This window comes from Castanea sativa, chromosome 1 (genome assembly GCF_040712315.1).
Source record: "Castanea sativa cultivar Marrone di Chiusa Pesio chromosome 1, ASM4071231v1".
Taxonomy (NCBI): Eukaryota; Viridiplantae; Streptophyta; class Magnoliopsida; order Fagales; family Fagaceae; genus Castanea; species Castanea sativa.
In genome coordinates, this window is record NC_134013.1 from 28,155,663 (window position 1) to 28,173,068 (window position 17,406).

The 17,406-nt window shown below is 36.5% G+C and overlaps 2 protein-coding genes across 7 annotated transcripts; both read left to right on the top strand.

The window, feature by feature from the left end:
* On the top strand, nucleotides 1-3,368 carry LOC142622153 (short-chain dehydrogenase TIC 32 A, chloroplastic). The gene is made up of 8 exons (XM_075795585.1): nucleotides 1-620; nucleotides 716-947; nucleotides 1,473-1,552; nucleotides 1,668-1,824; nucleotides 1,934-2,015; nucleotides 2,162-2,249; nucleotides 2,510-2,556; nucleotides 2,679-3,368. The coding sequence occupies exons 1-8, from the start codon at nucleotides 497-499 to the stop codon at nucleotides 2,877-2,879; spliced, it is 1,011 nt and encodes a 336-aa protein (XP_075651700.1). The 5' UTR covers nucleotides 1-496; the 3' UTR covers nucleotides 2,880-3,368.
* Nucleotides 3,369-8,092: 4,724 nt separating this feature from the next.
* Nucleotides 8,093-14,703, top strand: LOC142643314 (uncharacterized). 6 transcript variants are annotated; one of them, XR_012845846.1, is made up of 8 exons: nucleotides 8,093-8,244; nucleotides 9,037-9,351; nucleotides 9,594-9,654; nucleotides 9,783-9,877; nucleotides 12,163-12,246; nucleotides 12,417-12,497; nucleotides 13,899-14,027; nucleotides 14,207-14,703. XR_012845846.1 is itself a non-coding variant. In XM_075817887.1 (8 exons), exons 2-6 carry the CDS (start codon nucleotides 9,325-9,327, stop codon nucleotides 12,425-12,427), a joined length of 354 nt encoding a protein of 117 aa, XP_075674002.1. In that variant the 5' UTR covers nucleotides 8,093-8,244; nucleotides 9,037-9,324; the 3' UTR covers nucleotides 12,428-12,497; nucleotides 13,899-14,027; nucleotides 14,207-14,703. The 6 variants fall into 6 exon arrangements, 4 of the variants coding, with proteins under 4 accessions (XP_075674002.1, XP_075674008.1, XP_075674012.1 ...); XM_075817887.1 differs by having other exon boundaries at nucleotides 9,594-9,667; nucleotides 12,354-12,497; XM_075817893.1 differs by having other exon boundaries at nucleotides 9,594-9,667; nucleotides 12,354-12,497; nucleotides 13,943-14,027.
* Nucleotides 14,704-17,406: the final 2,703 nt, after the last annotated feature.

Consider the following 17,406-nt stretch of genomic DNA (forward strand, 5'->3'; position numbering starts at 1 on the left):
TCCTCTCTCTCTCCCTCTCTCTCTCTAATTGATTCTCCACCTAGCTACTACACCAATAAAATCCCATAAAAACCTTTTCTTTTCCTTTAAGCTCTCAACTAGCCCTGCAAAAGAGAACCCTCTTTCCCTTCACTTCTCTGTGATCATCTTAATTAGCCCCCATCAACCTCTCTATCTTTGTATCACGCATACATAGAAACACAGTAAATGCAAAGCGGCGTAGGCTGCAAAATCTGACAAAGAAAACACCACCTTTAGCTCTCTACTCAATACGCCAAAACTGACAAGTAAGTACACGTACTCTGGTTTTTATTTGACAGTATTGTGATACTCCAACAGTGTACGTTGTCAACTTAGTCACGCACTCACTCGCACTTTAACCAAAACACACAGAACCCATTACCCCAAGTTCCCAACTGAACCAAAATAATTCAAGAATACCCACCATAACAAAGAAACTAGTTGCTGCTAGAGAAACCCAGTTCAAAAAAAAGAAATGCTTGAGACCGTGAAGTACCTAATCGGCTCCGCCGGTGCGAGTGGTTACGGCTCAAAGTCCACGGCCGAGCAAGTCACCGAAAGCTGTGGTGATTTGAGCTCCATCACAGCCATCATCACAGGTAATCAATCATCACCGTTCAATCAAAAACCAGTATATATAAATATGTGTGGGAGCTAGAGTGAGAGTCTGACTTGGGTTTTTGTGATTGGCTAGGGGCTACGTCGGGGATCGGAGCCGAGACAGCTCTGGTTTTAGCCAAGCGAGGAGCCAGACTGGTTCTTCCGGCTAGGAGCCTCAAGGCCGCTGAAGAAGCTAAAGCTCGTATCGTGTCGGAGTGTCCTGAGTCCGAGATTTTTGTCATGTCGCTCGACCTTAGCTCTCTCACTTCTGTCCGAAATTTCGTCTCCGAGTTCGAGTCCCTCGATTTGCCTCTCAGTCTCCTCATGTAACTCCAAAAGTCCTCCTTTATTTTTTTGTCGGTTTTTTTTTTTTTTCATCGTACGTTTTCGACAATGTACTAGTATTGTTATTAGAATAATATATAAAACATGAACCGTAGACTATTTGTTTTAATAATTTGATAATTTAGAAGGGTGAATTTGAATCTTGTACGTGGTTAAAAATATTAAGAGATTTTTAGTAAGCGGATTTAATTTTGTATAATTTACCATACGATCCTTTTTTTTAGTTTCTTGGTATCCAAAATACGTATATATGGCGGATATTTTTTTTTTTTTTAAAGATTTTAATGGCAGATTGATCTACATATATAAAAGAATATTCAAAATATATTAGTATAGACTATGGTTTTGTATTCTACCATATGACCCAATTTCCTTAATTTCTCGATGACCAAAAATAATTATAAAGTGATCTATAAGAAGTTGGTGTTTATAAGAATATTATTGTAGACATTTTAGACTATGGTTTTGTAATAAGATGTGACTTTGTCTTTGTATTTGATCTGTAGAAACAACGCGGGCAAGTTTACTCACGAGCATGCAATCTCTGAAGACGGAGTAGAAATGACCTTTGCCACTAATTATTTAGGTAAGCTATATTAAAACATATTATAAAAAATGGTGGATTTGTTAATGGGGTTTTAGCAGAGCTTCAATTATGAATTTTTCTTTTTTCTTGTTTTGATTTCACTGAACTTATGCAGGTCATTTTCTGTTGACGAAGCTGTTGCTGAATAGGCTGATCGAAACGGCAAAGCAGACCGGCGTTCAAGGCCGACTCGTGAACGTGTCGTCGAGCATTCACGGCTGGTTTTCCGGTGACTTAATCCGATATCTTGGTCTGATAACCCGAGACAAAAGGTGAATATAGAATAAGAAAATAAAAATAAAAATTATATGCGTGTACTATATATGTATATGTATGTACGTATGACTTTGACTTGATTGAAATTTGTCTTGGTCTGTACAGCCATTATGATGCAACACGTGCTTATGCGCTTTCGAAGCTCGCCAACGTTTTGCACACCAAGGAACTTGCTTGGAGGCTTAAGGTTGTTTAATTATCTGATTTGTTAGTTATTGGATTTGGAGACAGAAAAAGAAAAGTGAAAGTTTGTTTCTTTTATTTTTTAACTTGTTCTTTCTCAAATTGTTTTGTTCATTTGACGTTTACAAAATATTTTACAATAACTTGCAGCAAATGGAGGCCAACGTGACTGTGAATTGTGTTCATCCAGGAATAGTGAGAACCAGGCTCACCAGAGAACGTGAAGGCTTTGTCACAGGTTAAATTGGAACCCCCAAACAAATAATTATAATAATATATTTTAGTACATTTCAGTTAACTTAATTGGTAAAACTTAATTGGTAAAGGTGTTGCTTGTCAAATAAGAGATATTGTGTCTTGGCTTAATATCAAAAAATAATGATTGTGGATCCAAATCCAAATCATATGGTATATATCAATACATAGGAGTATATATATAGTTGAGACCATTATTTTAACTTTTAATTCTGAGTTTTTGGGTGTTTGCTTAATATGCAGATTTGGTTTTCTTCTTGGCTTCCAAGCTCTTGAAGACAATTCCTCAGGTATGTGTAAGCTAAAATATTGGATATACAATTCAATTTTAAATGAAACTTTCATTTGTTATCCTATGATTTCTTAGAAACTGTCAAACCATATGACTGGAATGCGATAATATATGTTATAGGCTGCTGCTACCACATGTTACGTTGCCACTCATCCAAGACTGTTAAATGTGTCCGGAAAGTACTTTGCCGATTGCAATGAAGCTACAACGTCAAAATTGGGATCCAACTCATCCGAAGCTGCACGATTATGGTCTACTTCTGAAATCATGGTTTCTAGAGACCCAAAAGCAGTGTTTAATCCACTCAACGCCTTGTTTTGAAAAAGAAATATAAAAAAGTAGAAAAGAGATATATATATATATATATATATATATAAGAAACAAAAAGAAAGGAAAATAGTACACACTAAATCTAGCTAGAAGAAATACGTCTGTATACTTGGGGTTTGGGTATTGTAGTAATAGATAATTAGATATGATATATATATCCTTTGTATGTTATAAGATATATATAAGTGCACCTCTTAGTTGGTACAGGTTAATATTTGTTAAGACTTATAAAAACGAGAGTATGAAATAGAATATGGTATGGTGTTATATTAGATTGCTATTATGATACAATGATTATGGGATTACAGTTTATGTATGTTGATGGGATTTTTGATTGGGCAATGAAAGTGCTTGGAAACCCTAAGATTGTGTTAATAATACAATTAGTACGCATGGATATTGGTTTCTTTAAAGCAAAAATATATTTATTAAAAAAAAGAGGAATGAGTGGACAATAAGAACATGGGGTCGGTTTGTACCATGTGGTGGTGGTTGATTTTTGAGGAGTATCTTTGAGAGCGTTGGTATGGGTCCTAGTAACATGCGTCATGGGGGAAGATGCACGCGTTCAAGGGCATGTACGCCTCTCCTTCATCATACTCTGATATGATATCATCACAAAATCATTGTATCCATTTCTTTTTGGTGATAGGAATTGGACCTAAACTTAGTAGTAAAATCTTTTTCCTCTTGGCCATGAAAAAGGGTGACATTTCACAACACATTTTGGATAAATCAAGCAACAAAACTCAATCCATTAGCCAAAAACTATCCCTAGCTACCATATACAAAATGATATGGATATAGCAATCCAACCTAAACTAAGGTAACCGGCAACGAGGTAATTACACCCTGTGAATTATGTTACGATAGTCGTAAATGAATTATACAAATTCTCTAAGTGGTACACACAAAATAAATAAGAAGATTTTTATTTGTTACCTGTTACTTGTCATTTTTTACAATAATAATATAAAAAATTAAATTAATAATATAAAAAAGGGGAGGAAAAATACACATGAGCAAACTTTCTTACATGAAATACTTATCATAACTTTTGCAAAGAAAATTTAATTTTTACCTTAAACATTTGGAGCATCACTAGTCGGCACTACACTAATTCATTCTTTTTGCAAGCATCCTTTTTGAATCAATCGTAAGCCAAATGCATTAACCCCAAACAAAGCATTGAGCTCTGCTCATGATGCTCGTGATACAATCAATACTCAATTAACTTTGAATGATATACATGTTTATATGCTGCAAGCATCGAAGTCCATTATAGAAATAGTTTCTAGAGTTTTGATAAGGTTTGACTAGGGTTTTAAATAGTTCCTATTTCTCAAAAAGTAAAATTGCGTGCTACAGCTACAATGGACCAAGTCAGGTATTGAGGTCCCTTTGTCCAATAATATATGCTATTCTCTGCCCCTCATGGCTATTATATGATGCAAACTTTTGACTTCCATTATTTCCTTGGGACCAACATAAATGTTGTTATGGTCAATTGTTGGATATCATTGACTGTTTATTACCCTAAACTAGTTAGCCATTAATAAACTATTAGCAATTTTCCCAATTGCGTACCTTATCAGTGAAGCATTACCTGATACGATTAACTTAAACCAAAGTGTAAAAAAAGGATGTGCATTAGGAGCAAGTGTGACCTAACATGAATCTTTATGAATTCTACTCCTACCTCAGACTCTATAGTCTATAGGTGATATTATTACTAAAACCTTGTTGCAATGGCTACAAAATTAAAATATACTTAAGTTCCCTCCCCCTCGCAAAATAACGAACTAAAAAAAAAAGCTCCAAATTAAACCACCACCCCTAAAACCAGTAAACCCCCTTTTTTTTTTCTTTTCCTTTTTTAATTTAGATGAGTAGATAGTGGGAGAGGGAGAGATAGAGTTCAAATCATAGACATTAGGCTATCACAAAGGATATCATTACCATTACCATTAGGCTATCAAAAATGATATCATTACCATTAGGCTATCACAAAAACCTTTTAAAAATAACAAATTAATCTCTTAATATTTGTTAAATATTTATGCAGACAATAAAAATGTATGTTGTATTGAGAATATGAAACTTTCTATTTTGATAAGAGTCTATTTCATGATTAGGATTTTGTGTGTATATCTAACAATATACTTATTGTTAAATGTAGGCTAACATGCGAAACCTACGCTCTCTGTTTCACCAAAATTTATTTTAATCTTCTAATTTTGCTTTCATTCATTTCAATCTTTTAACTTTCAAATTTATTCAATTAAGGCTTTTCTATCAACTTTTGTTATATGTTGTGGGTAATTTTTCAAGGTTTTTAATTTTTATTCAAAATTTTTAAATTAAAAAAAATTCAATTAATGATTGAAAAGTAGTTTCCAGATTTTTTTTTTCCCATAAATTTTTAACAAAACTTAGAAGGTGGATTTTGTATTTTAGCCTTAAATGTATGTAGATTCTATCAACATTGAAACTTACAGTTGTTGATGCTCATTTTGAAAAGCCCAACAACAGGAAGAAACCCAACTATATGGGCAGGAAGAGAGTTAGTGGATTGAGAAAAGAAACTTAGCAAGCCCGAATGACAGGAATGATGAGTCTTAGGCCCATAAAGTAAGCAAATGGGCCTCAGGAAAAGCAAATGAGCCTACAGGAGTCTGAAGGAAGAAGCAGTAAACCTATGGGCATTATGTGATGTATGGGCTGCGATAGACCCGTAGTAATGAAATAAGAAAGTAAGGGGTTGTTGGAAAGCCCATAATATCCAAGGATGAAGGATATAGTAATTGGGCCAGGGAAGCACAAAAGAGTTAGTGAAAGCCCATGGGAATGTAGAGTTGGAAACGGGCCGAGGACACCCAAGGAAGGAAAATGGGCGTAGGATGCCCATTGAGGAAGAAATGGGCCAAAGGAGTCCACAAGCAATGTAATGGGTTAAGAAAGCCCAAGGCAACATGATTATAAACCCAATGACAATATTGAGACATTGTAACTAATTGAGGGAAGAGCATACAATAGGCTCGAAAGAGGCCCAATAGGCAAGGATCAAATAGCACCGCAATAGGAATAACAAAATGGCATGGTAAGAAAACTGGCAAGCCAATAGAAGGAACAAATGGTAGACTAAAAGAGAGAAAAGCCTACAATCAAGCAAGGCCCAACCCTTGGGGAAAGCAAGCCATGAAGAATGGAGGATTAGAAAACAATTCACGCCACAAGAGGCCAAGAATGAGCAGCAAAATGCACAAGCAAGCCTCCAGTCCACTGCAAGCACATGAGCAGTAGACAAGTTTTGGACATACATGAAAGTCGAGCACGCACAAGGCCCAGACACCACCAACCTGTACCTAGCCAATATAGGAGTGGAGGGTCATGGGTTAGAAGTAAGAGAGGGTATGGTCTAGTGGTGGGGAGAAGGGAAGGCCTATTCTAGGGTTCCTGCTTAAACTCTTTTGGGAGAAATGTTTTGCTAGGATGACATATTACTCAAAAGAGGGAGGATGAGTTGGAACCACTAGGTGTATGCCATGAAGGATAGAGAGAGAGTTCCCATCTTATTGCGGATAGGAATGCCATGGTGAACAAGCAAACAAAGTAGAATTCTTTGTCTGGTAATAGGGTGTGGCATGGCTAGCGCAGGTAAGTGGTGGTGGCCATGCAGCTAACAAGCCAATAAGTGGTCTAGGAGTACACCCACGCCTAGACAAAAGTAGTTAAAGGGTATAATAGTAAAAATTAGTCATGACAAGCAGTATATAAAGGGCTCTTGCTGTGCACAGTATCACCACCACAACGGTAGCAACCATTAAGAAAGAATCACAACACCACCATCACCATCACCATAACACTACACGAGTGAGTACTAAAAGAAAGAAAAGGAGTGGGAGAGAATCAAAGTAACAAAACGGGAAGGGAAAAGAGAGAGAATTAGGAAGAGAAGTAGAGAGTGTAAAATGGTAGGCATGCACCAATAGGCTAATCTCTTCTCTCTCTCTCAAAGCCTACCCTCTGTTAAGGATAAATGATTCGTTTGAGGATAAGCCATTCAAACCCGTTTCCTCAAAGTGGGTAATTTCTAACAACAAGATCCTCTTGCGAAGTTACTCACGTTGAGGAAGTGGTTCCCTCCTTGGACTTAGTTCCGTAACATAATTGAATGAGGTAGACTTATCTCTTTCTTTTACTTTTATTATTTATCTTAATTATCTCATTTCTTGTCTTTGTAATCTCACCCATAACGTGTTTCTTATTGTCATATCATTTATCTTAATTATCTCATTTCTTGTCTTTGTAATCTCACCCATAACGTGTTTCTTATTGTCATATCATTTTTTTTCTTAAGGATTCTTTATTTATTTCATCTAATGGGAAGTATAATGTCTTTATTATTGTCGTCCTGCACCTGTTTGCCATAACTCTTTTATAATATTTTTGTTTGCCATGGGCACGTGACCAAAGTTTCAGCAAAAGGGGCATAGTTTGTATAGAAGCCGGCCCAAGGTGGGTTGCAATTAGACCGGTCCCAACTTTCCTATCCAGAACACTCGGGTCTCAGTACGGTAGGAGGTAGTCCAGCCCAAAATCACAAAAGGCCCGCCACAACAGTCCACTCACTTGTGGCGTTAGGTGGGCTTCTTCGCATAGTCATCTTTGCCAAGCTCAAACCAAGGCTCAATTTAGTTGGACATTGGGTCACGGTTGTTGACCATGCAACTTCAAGCATTAACATGAAGGTAATCCAAGATGTCCATTCAAGAGAGAGAGAGAGAGAGAGAGATTTGTCTGTGTTTGGAGGAAATACAAAATTAGCAAGAAATAATTTTGCTTTACTAGGTACTCAACAATGGATTTGGCCAATCAAAATTTAGAAAATTTATTGCTTTCAATGTGAATTCTCTAATAAGTTTTAAACCATGACGTTACTCTCCATATGAGGAGGTGCTTCTTATTTATTTATAAAATAATTTGATAGTTCCACAAGGAGAGTGGATTTGAAATTTTGAACCCACAAGAAGACCGAAGACTGGAACCCACAAGAAGAGGAGCTCAATGACAACTCAAGCACTCCATACTTCACCTTCAACCTATGGGCCTAGCATAGGCCCATAAGTCCAAACCCATCTTCAATCCCCAAACCCCTAAAACCCCCCCCAAAAGCCCACACCACCCAAACTCATTCACTCACAGGAAAAGCCAGTTCTTCCTCACAGCTCCACTAACATACTCCACAATCTCCACACAAAAATGGCGACCCTTTTCCCGGAAACCTCTCAAATTCCCCAGCGCTGCCTCGTACTCTTGGTCCGTTCACGCCGTGCAATGAGAACATATCTCCGAGGTACCCATTTACTCATTTCCAATTACTTCTGAGAATTGTTGATGTGTACTTATGTATGTATGTTCTGCTTCTTTGTATGTATAAGTATTTGATATTTTGGAGGTGGGTTTGGGGTTACAAATGTGTACGTGTGATTCTTTGTTTATATAAGCATTGCAATTTTTGGAGGTGGTTTTGGGGTTGCTGACATTGTTAGAATAATAGTTAAATGATTCAATTTATCATTTCGTAATAGCTTAAACTTTTGGGACATATGGTAGTTTAACATGGTAACAGATGTTCTTGAGTTTGGACCCTGTCTTCACTTTATCTCCTATTTTAAAAATTAAGAATCCCGCTTGTTTGACCTCACTTATTAAGGGGAAGTCCGCACTACATTTGAGGGGGAGTGTTGGAATTATGGTTGATTAAATTGACCAATTCTTAATAGCTTAATAAGCTTTTGGGACAAATGGTAGTTTATCATAAATGGTGGTATTGGGTGTACAGAAATGTATGTGTGCTTTGATTTTTGGAGGTGGGTTTGGGTTTATAGATAGATATGTATGCTTCATTGTATGTATATTGTACAAGCATTTGAATTTTGGACGTGGGTTTGGGTTTTTCAATAGATATGTATGCTTCATTGTATATATAAGGATTTGATTTATGGACAAGGGTTTGGGGTTACGGATAGGTATGTAGTTATGATTCTTTCTATGCATAAGAATTTTAGTTTTGGAGGTGTTTTGGGGGTTACAAATATCTATGTATATATGCTTCTTTCTATTTATATGCATTTGATTTTTGGAGGTGGGGAATTGGGGATACAGAGCTTGAGGAGCCGTGCATGAAGAGGAAGGTGCCGAGGCTGTCACAGTCGCTGAACACAGTGCACAGCTAGTGACAACGACATTGAGGGAGCTAGCAGAGGACCTGTTGAAGTTAGTAGAGCAGTTGAAGCAGTGGTGGAAGATCAAGAGCCCCTATGGTGATGTTGGCTTCAAATATACGTAGGATGAGACCGTCGCTTATGTTGTGTCTAGGATGCCTGCTGTGTTCTAAGCGTGTTACCAAGTTCAGTGAAAGATAGGAAATTGAATGGGTGCTTTCTGTGTGGAATTGCTGGTATTGTTGTTTTCTGTTTGGTTGCTGAAATTTGAGACTTAGATGAAGTGCTGAGCTTAACTCAGTCAAAGAGTTGAATTAGGCTTAACCGGGTCAAGGCTTTTAGTTTCCTTGAGTTCCAATTGATTAATTCCCCCCTCCCCCTTTTCGCCCTTTTTTTTTGTACCTGTTCTTAGTAAGCAAATGAAGCTTTTGGGATTTGAATATTTTTCTTATAATTTCTGTACATTTTGCATTTTTAGGTTCGTAGAAGGCTACCAGGTTTCTCTCCAGCTAGAGTGTTAGGTTTTGGTGATGGCACAGGTTCAGCTTTCTGGTGAAAAGCTCATTTTATTATCTCACATTATGGTTACCTGCATACTGGAATGCATATTGGTTTATTGTTATCTCTTAGTAGCTGCATTTGCGACAATTTGAACAAAATTTTGTAGGGCCCTGCAAGTAGTGTGGCCACAGTCCTTGGAGAAAGTTAAATTAGATGTGCCATCCCAGTCAATGCAGCATGCTGGCTGGAGCCTTATACAAGGTAACTGACGTTTTCCCTTTTCAAATAGTTGACTTTTCTGTGAGATTATTGTATGATTAATGTTTCAAAGAGCAGTTGGTAATTAGATGAAAAATTACTATTGTTTGAAGGGACCATATAGTAATTCTTCATTAGCCCATTGTATTTCATTTGGGTGCTAAATTGTATCAGTATCCATTGAGTTTTAAATGGGTTTGGAGTCTTGGATTTGGAAGTTATGCAAACTTAGTATTTATGCATAGAATAACCTTATAAGACAATATCTATGATTTTTTATTCATGAATTAGCTCAGGCCATTGATATTTAGTGATTTGCATTAGGTGTGTGATATGGTGCTTATATGCATGACCTCAATTTGAGTAAAACCTTTATGTAACCATGTCCATAGTGGACTCTTTCATAGATCCTAATTTCGTTTAGCCTTAGAAAATGGAATCTAGAGTGGAACCAGAACCCATGAGTAGGGCTGTCCACGGGTCGGGTCGTGTTTGATATTGACCCGCAACTGACCCGATTGAATCGGGTGAACGGAAAATGAACCCGCGGCCAACCGAATGTTCGGGTCGAACCTGGTGGCATGGGTCATCGATTGAGCGGGTCGGATCCATCGGATTATTTCGGGTCTGAACTGAAGCACAAGATGAAGATAGAAATAAAAACCCAAAGAACAAAATGAAGTCAAAACCCAAAGAACAAAGAAATCACAACCCAAATAACACAAACCAGGACCAAAAACACCAGATCCAAGAAACTGAAACGAAAAATAGAGATAATACTACCCACACCACCACCACCACCACCACTCCATCCCCCACCATCATCACATCCATCACAAGATCAATACAGTTTTAAAATAAAAAACAATTTTTTTTTTTTTTTAGTAACCCACCGTCAATTAAAGTCTCAAAGCAGATTTCAAGTAAATCAGGGGAGGGATTCATCAAGAGTGTGGAGTTTGAGACCCAACCCAGAACAAACAGTGGCAATAAGGCCAACAGGGCGGCGACGACAGTAAAGAGGCTCTAGGGGCGGCAACAGAGCCCAACTCGGCGATGTCTGCAAAAAGGAGGCTAGGGTTAGGGATTTGAGAGAGATTAGAGAAAGTGAGAGATTGGAGAGAGAGATTAGAGAAAGTGAGAGATTGGAGAGAGAGATATCAGAGAAAGTGAGAAATCACAGAGAGAGCGAGAGAATTTTTTCTGAAAGGGCGTAGAAGAATCAAGAAAGAACCCAGGTGTTTTGCTTTTAAAGTTCTGATCGGGTCGGGTCGGTTTATACGGGTTAGAAGTTAAGGGACCCGAATCCGACCCGCAAAACCGATTTTTTAAATAAACATATCCGCACCCGACTCGTTTGGGCATTCATAACACCCGTATGTCTTCAGGTCGGATCAGGTCGGGCGGGTGGGTCGGGTCTTCTGGGTTGATGGACAGCCCTACCCATGAGTCCTTATTTTCCGTTACTGCTATATTCTTTTAGAAGTATCATTGTGATGCTGCCTATTTGTATTGCCGCAGATTCATCAGTTCATTATTATAAAGTATCTCCACTAATGATTTCTTCTAAAATAAAAACATGCATTATGGCTGTGAATAAATGCTCAAGAATTCCTGTTAAGAAATGGAGGGATAGGCTTAGATTATCATATGAAATTTTATTTTTAGGCACAATCTAGATTTAAATTTCATTTGACATGCTATCATTGTGCGTGTTGAAAATTATTTTGCCTTATTAACATTGTTCCTGAGAAATGTGAAAGTATGTTTGCAGTATCACTAGGCTTCTCCATATGACCATCCTTTGTTCCTCCTCTCCCTCTCCTTTTCCCTTTTTCCCCTTGCAAATTCATGTGATCAAAACAAAACTATGTTACAAATTTTGCTAGGTATGAAGAACCTGCCACTTACTCATAGTTATATTAGCATTAAGGCACTTACTAAAAGCATCAATAAGTCAGAGAGAGGACATGACCTTGTGATTGCTGCAAGTTGCATTCTTCTAGGTCTCTTCCTAAAACATTTCCCTGAATTATATTTATTTTGCCTAGGCATGAATGTAGGAAGTAGCATGTTTCTATTTGATATGTTATTTTTTAAAGTACTGCACCTAAGGAATCTTTCATCAAATATTTTTTTTACAATATTTTTTGTATTATAGCCCATTAATAATAATATAACATGAATGAGGATTCCATCACTCTATTTGATTTATAAGAGAGTGTACAAACATCATTTGAATATCTGGTACTAATTGATATTTAATGGCTGTTGGCTCTGGGGTGAAGTCCTACATGCTTGGAGAGATACCATCACAGGAGGACAGAATCACTATACTATGCCAACTTTGGGATCTTTCACGGGATGTTCTGGTATGATTCCTGCTTATGGAAATTTTCGTGTTTCACCATGTTTGTACATGGCATAGAGATAGTAATGATCTCACATTATTGATGAATTGTTTTACTTGCTTTTATAGTCTTGAACTTTTCAGCATTCAAATTTTCTCCTTTGATGTTTATGAAATGCAAATGTGGAGTAGGTTTTGGTTGAACCTGGAACACCTCATGGATTTAATGCCATATCTCAGATGTGATGTCATATATTATGGATGGAGAAAAGGGTAAGTTGTTCATTCTTCAGGACAAGATTTTAGTTAGGGTAACTATTCAATATTTGTTGCAAGACTCTTGTGCTTCTGATTAACTAATGTGCTTTAAAATCAGACCAGCATAAATAATAAAATAAGTTAATTAAAGAAAATGCAAATCCCACATGGAAAAAATGAATGGAATATATATATTTAAAGTCTTACAAGTCTCATATTGAAAGAATAAAGGAAGACACTAAGATTTTTCCTCTATAAATAAGAGAGAGGTTTTATGATACTCAATCGTAGAGAGTTCATTAATCTTATCTTTATATTAAGAGGCTCTAATGTTGCCATGTTAGCATTCCATTAAAAAGGAAATGTCAAGATTTAAGGAACTCTTTATGGTAAAGTACCCTAGGAACTCTGGAGTATCTTGATCCTATTACAAGTCTCACATTGAAAAAATAGAGGAAGATTATATACTTTTCCTCTATTAGTTGCACAATCCTTAAAGTATGTGAAGTGTTCAATGCAAGAGCTAAATTTTGTTGGGCCTAGCATTCTTTAGTTAAATGAATAACTTAGTTTATTTAATTTTAATGCATGCATTTTTTTTTAATGGTCAAAATCTTTAAGAAATTGTCAGTTCTTTTTGTTTAGACCAGATCGGCCTAGACACTGTTTCCTATTTAACCCAGTCAGACCAGTCAGTCCTGTCTGGGTTGTAAAAACATGATGCATGCAATGTCATATTTGATTGACAGATGTTCCAAGCGTGTTTCAAGAGTTACTTGTGAAGAGAGTATTAGATCCATGTGTTTTAATGGTTTATCATGGGTTCAATACTAGTCTTAACCTTGCAGGTTGCTTAATAATGTAGTGACTTAAAAAAAAGTTGTCAAAGAACTATACTAATCATGTTGTTCTCTTCTTATTTGCAACTTTCCTAACAGTTTTATTCCTATGATTCTTCTAGTTCTGGGAAGATTTTTTTTTTCTTTTATAAAATAGGCAACTTGATGCATTAAGGAAATTAATGTTATCAATATTACCTTCCATCTTATCAATGGATAGGGCTGCTTTCAAAGAGACAGGGCTGCTTATGGATTTTTCCTCGTAGACAGCAACAGCTCAATCCTAAAATAGTTTTAAAGCGTACTCTTTAAAAAAAGTACAAAAGCATATCATACTGTTAATTTGATGATTTTTATGAAGTTCATTCATAACGAAAGTAATTCTTTTACATCTTAGCTAAGTGACTACATTATTTATGAAGTCACTACATTATTAATTGTTAATTAGCTAAGTGATTTTTCATCACAGGTTCTTTCTATCAATCTCTATGATGAGTATATTTACCAAAACTGCACAAATATGATTCCTCAACTTATTTTTGAGCTTTTATTTTTTTGTATTTCCTCCACCTTGCAGCTCCTAGACATTTATATATTACATGACTGTTTAATGCGTTCAAGGAACCTTGGCCCCTTCATGGCGTGGAATTTGAGACATTGAAGGAGCAACATGCAAAAAAAATCCAAGATCTTGAAATTGACTATGGTACATCTGAATACTCTATTTCCACTGAAAACCTCTCTGAGAGATCTTCATAATTAAAACATATTTTTGCTATAATGTGATTACTAGTATACATATGCTAATCAACTAGCATTCCAGTGTGATCTGGGAATTTCTGAACTTCAATTTCTTTCTGATACCATCTCTAATGACCTTGATAGAGGACCTAGTTAATTTACAACAAGAAGCTGATAATATTCCGTACGAAGTAGTGGATCGAGCTACCTATGATTCTGTTGTAATGGATACTGATGCTGCTGACCAGAAGAAGAAGAAACTACCTCTGCTGATCTTGGGGGGTACTTGGGGTAGGCTTATTTTTTTCACCTGTTAGTTGGGGCAGGCAGGTCACAATCGATGTTTGTCGATCAACCAAACAAGATGACTCGGGGGATTCGTTTGAGCATGTGGTGATCACTCAGAGTAAGCATCTCACGTGTAAATTTGTCCCTGTAATACTACTGAAAAGATCTCTCTGGGGTGACTTGTGGCCCTTTTGAAGTGATATTTTCATTTTTAAATGTCATTTTGTGTATGGCCTTCAGAAAAAAAAATGAAGAGGACAAGGTTAGATTAGATGGATCAAATGAAGAGGCTAATCTAACAAATATTCATTGTGCCAACGTGATGAGTCTATAAAAATTGGTAAGCTATGGAAGTCTCACCTTTGTTTTTCCTTTTGTCAAAATATTTTAAGCAAATTACAATTTACTTATTTGTGGTTTGATCGAAATTTAAGTTGCTTATCGGTGGTTTGAAATTTAACACTTTATTCATTTGAGATTTAACTAAAATTTAAGTTGCTTACCTATAATTTGAAATTTTATGCCATACGTGTTTTGTTGAATTCTTTTTAATTTTATTTGATTTTGTATTTTTTGTATTTATGTTTTTGAAAGAGGAAGATATAAAAGTGGAGGAAAATTATATATTTAGCCATGTTTTTAACAAATATGTGTTATGGAACTTTAACTTAGCTAACTTTAAGTGGGTAAAATGTCAAATTTTAAAACACAGGTAGGCAACTTAAATTTTAGTCAAACCACAGGTGGGTAAGTTGTAATTTACTCAAATATTTTTGCTTTTGGTTTCAACGATGAGTGGGGTTCATAACTTATTTTGAATCTTTGGATTGTTTAAGCCTGAATTCTGCTATTTTGGCTTTAAGCAGGTTTTCCACTCTTCAAGGCCGTAATTTTCTCTAAATACTTTAAAAACCACTAAACCTCCATGGGTGTACCCGTATGGTGGGCTCATTGATTTGGATGAGAATGTCATGTACAATGCCAATTTTAATTTGGGATGAGAAGAATACTGAATTGGACAACAATGAAAAAAAAAAATTAAAAAAGGATAATAAGGTATGATAATGTCTTGTGCAAACTGAACTTGTTTTAAAATGTAACTAAAAAGCCATTCCATTTTTATTGATTGTTTTTGGGATATTTCAAGATGGAATACAGAATCAACAATTTGGAGTGGAGAGAATATGTTGTAGATAGGGTCCATTTGGATAGAACTTATTACTGAAAACAATGTAGCAAAATAATTTTTAAATGTGTGAATAGTACCGTAGGACTCATTTTTAATATATTTTTTTCTGAATAAAGTGCTTGTGGGTCTCATGAACAGTAATTTTATCTCCCGCACAGTGCTGAACAACACCGGTTACTATTCATGAACAATAACCGGTACAGTGAAATAACGTGCATGAACAGTACCCGGTACTGTTCATGCACGTTGAAAAAAAAAAAGAAAAGAAAAGAGAAAACGCAAAAACTCAAAAAACAGCCATTATAATCCGGATCCAAACGATCACTTAGTATTTTCTTGATAGTATTTTTTTTTTCTCTCTTATTGCATTGTTCCAATATTAACTTAACATGTACGATAATTTAGATTAAAATAAATTTATTTCAAATGTTTAGACGAAGGGGCGTAAGCCATTATCTGGTTAGTTGGTCCTCTTCCCGTCCATAAAATTCGTCCAAGTCCATGAGTTGTGAGTCATGACTCACGACTCACAACGCCACCACCACCATAACAGATAAAAGCAAAACTAAGAAGACTGGCTTGACTCCACAGAAAGACCAAACATGAACTTATGGTATTCATACCTTTCAGCTAATTAATAATGTTCCTGTGATGTCAAAACCTATCGAAATTGATTTGTTTTTTTATATATAAATTTAATAGTTACAATGGCGATAAGAGATTGCCTTGGCCCCCAAAATTTTTTTATTTTTATTTTTATATTTAAATGCTAGGTATATGTGGGTTGAGTTTTAATTAGAAGTTGAGCTCTATAAAATTAAACTTCAACCCTCCAAACAAAATCATTGACCCCCCTTAAACAAGAAAAAACCCAAATAACCAACAAATTAGCCCAAATACAAAACTTTTCTTTTTTATCAGAAACTTGGATAACTTTCATTAAACCGAAACTTGATTCAAATTGGATACATCTTTGAGCACTTGGTCAACTAAAATGGGTGGAGTATCTTCCACCCATATTTTACAATCTTCTATTGATTTGGCCATTCTAGCCATCATGTGAGTTGCAACATTTCCTTTCCTGTTCATGTGTGCTGCAGACCAAACTTTAAAACAGCTAAGGCTTAGTAAGGACCCTTCAATGACTTTGTGGATGGACCACGGACAAGACATAGGATTTTGCAAGGCCAAGATTACCACTTGGGCGTCACTTTCAACCATAATTTCCCTTAAACCCAAATCCCAAGCTAGCTGAATGCCTTCCTACACTGCCAAGGCCTCTGTTTCCAATGCCTTCAACGGCAGCCCAACCAGTTTGCTCATAGCTCCCACAGCAGTCCCCTGTCATTCCTTATAACCACCCCCACCCCACAACATTCAGCCTCCTTAAAAACTGCCCCATCCACATTTATTTTATACCAACCACATCTAGGAGGAGACCATTGGGAATTGGTAGGTTTAGAGAGTTTACTAGTGCTGTGAAGTTCCTGCCTGACTTCCTTTATGTAGTTAGTTATTTCTTTAGCAATTCTACCTGCATCTTTATGCTTCCCCCCGTGCTTAATAGTATTTCTGTGGTTCCAAATACTCGAAGCCATGACTGCAAAAAGGTCCCAATCAGTGTCAGGTTTCCTCTCCCTCACTTCCCAAATTATTTCAAGGAACTCCTGTGGCTAGTTGAGCACTATTGGTAGCTTTAGTTTTGAATCACTCCAAACCTCAGCAGCAAGTTTGCATCCCCACAAAGTATGCCCTGAAGATTCACTCATCCCACATAGGTCACATTGATCCTCAATATTAATTCCCCTGGCTCTCAATCGTTGCTTTGTCGGGAGGATGTTCCTGCAAGCTCTCCACATGAATTGTT

Coding starts and splice junctions, on each gene's coding strand:
- LOC142622153 (XM_075795585.1), top strand. CDS start 497: ATGCTTGAGACCGTGAAGTACCTAATCGGCTCCGCCGGTGCGAGTGGT. Junction 948..1,472: donor TTGCCTCTCAGTCTCCTCAT/GTAACTCCAAAA, acceptor TTTGATCTGTAG/AAACAACGCGGGCAAGTTTA. Junction 1,825..1,933: donor CTGATAACCCGAGACAAAAG/GTGAATATAGAA, acceptor TGGTCTGTACAG/CCATTATGATGCAACACGTG.
- LOC142643314 (XM_075817887.1), top strand. CDS start 9,325: ATGGGTGCTTTCTGTGTGGAATTGCTG. Junction 9,352..9,593: donor CTTTCTGTGTGGAATTGCTG/GTATTGTTGTTT, acceptor TTGCATTTTTAG/GTTCGTAGAAGGCTACCAGG. Junction 9,668..9,782: donor GGCACAGGTTCAGCTTTCTG/GTGAAAAGCTCA, acceptor AAAATTTTGTAG/GGCCCTGCAAGTAGTGTGGC.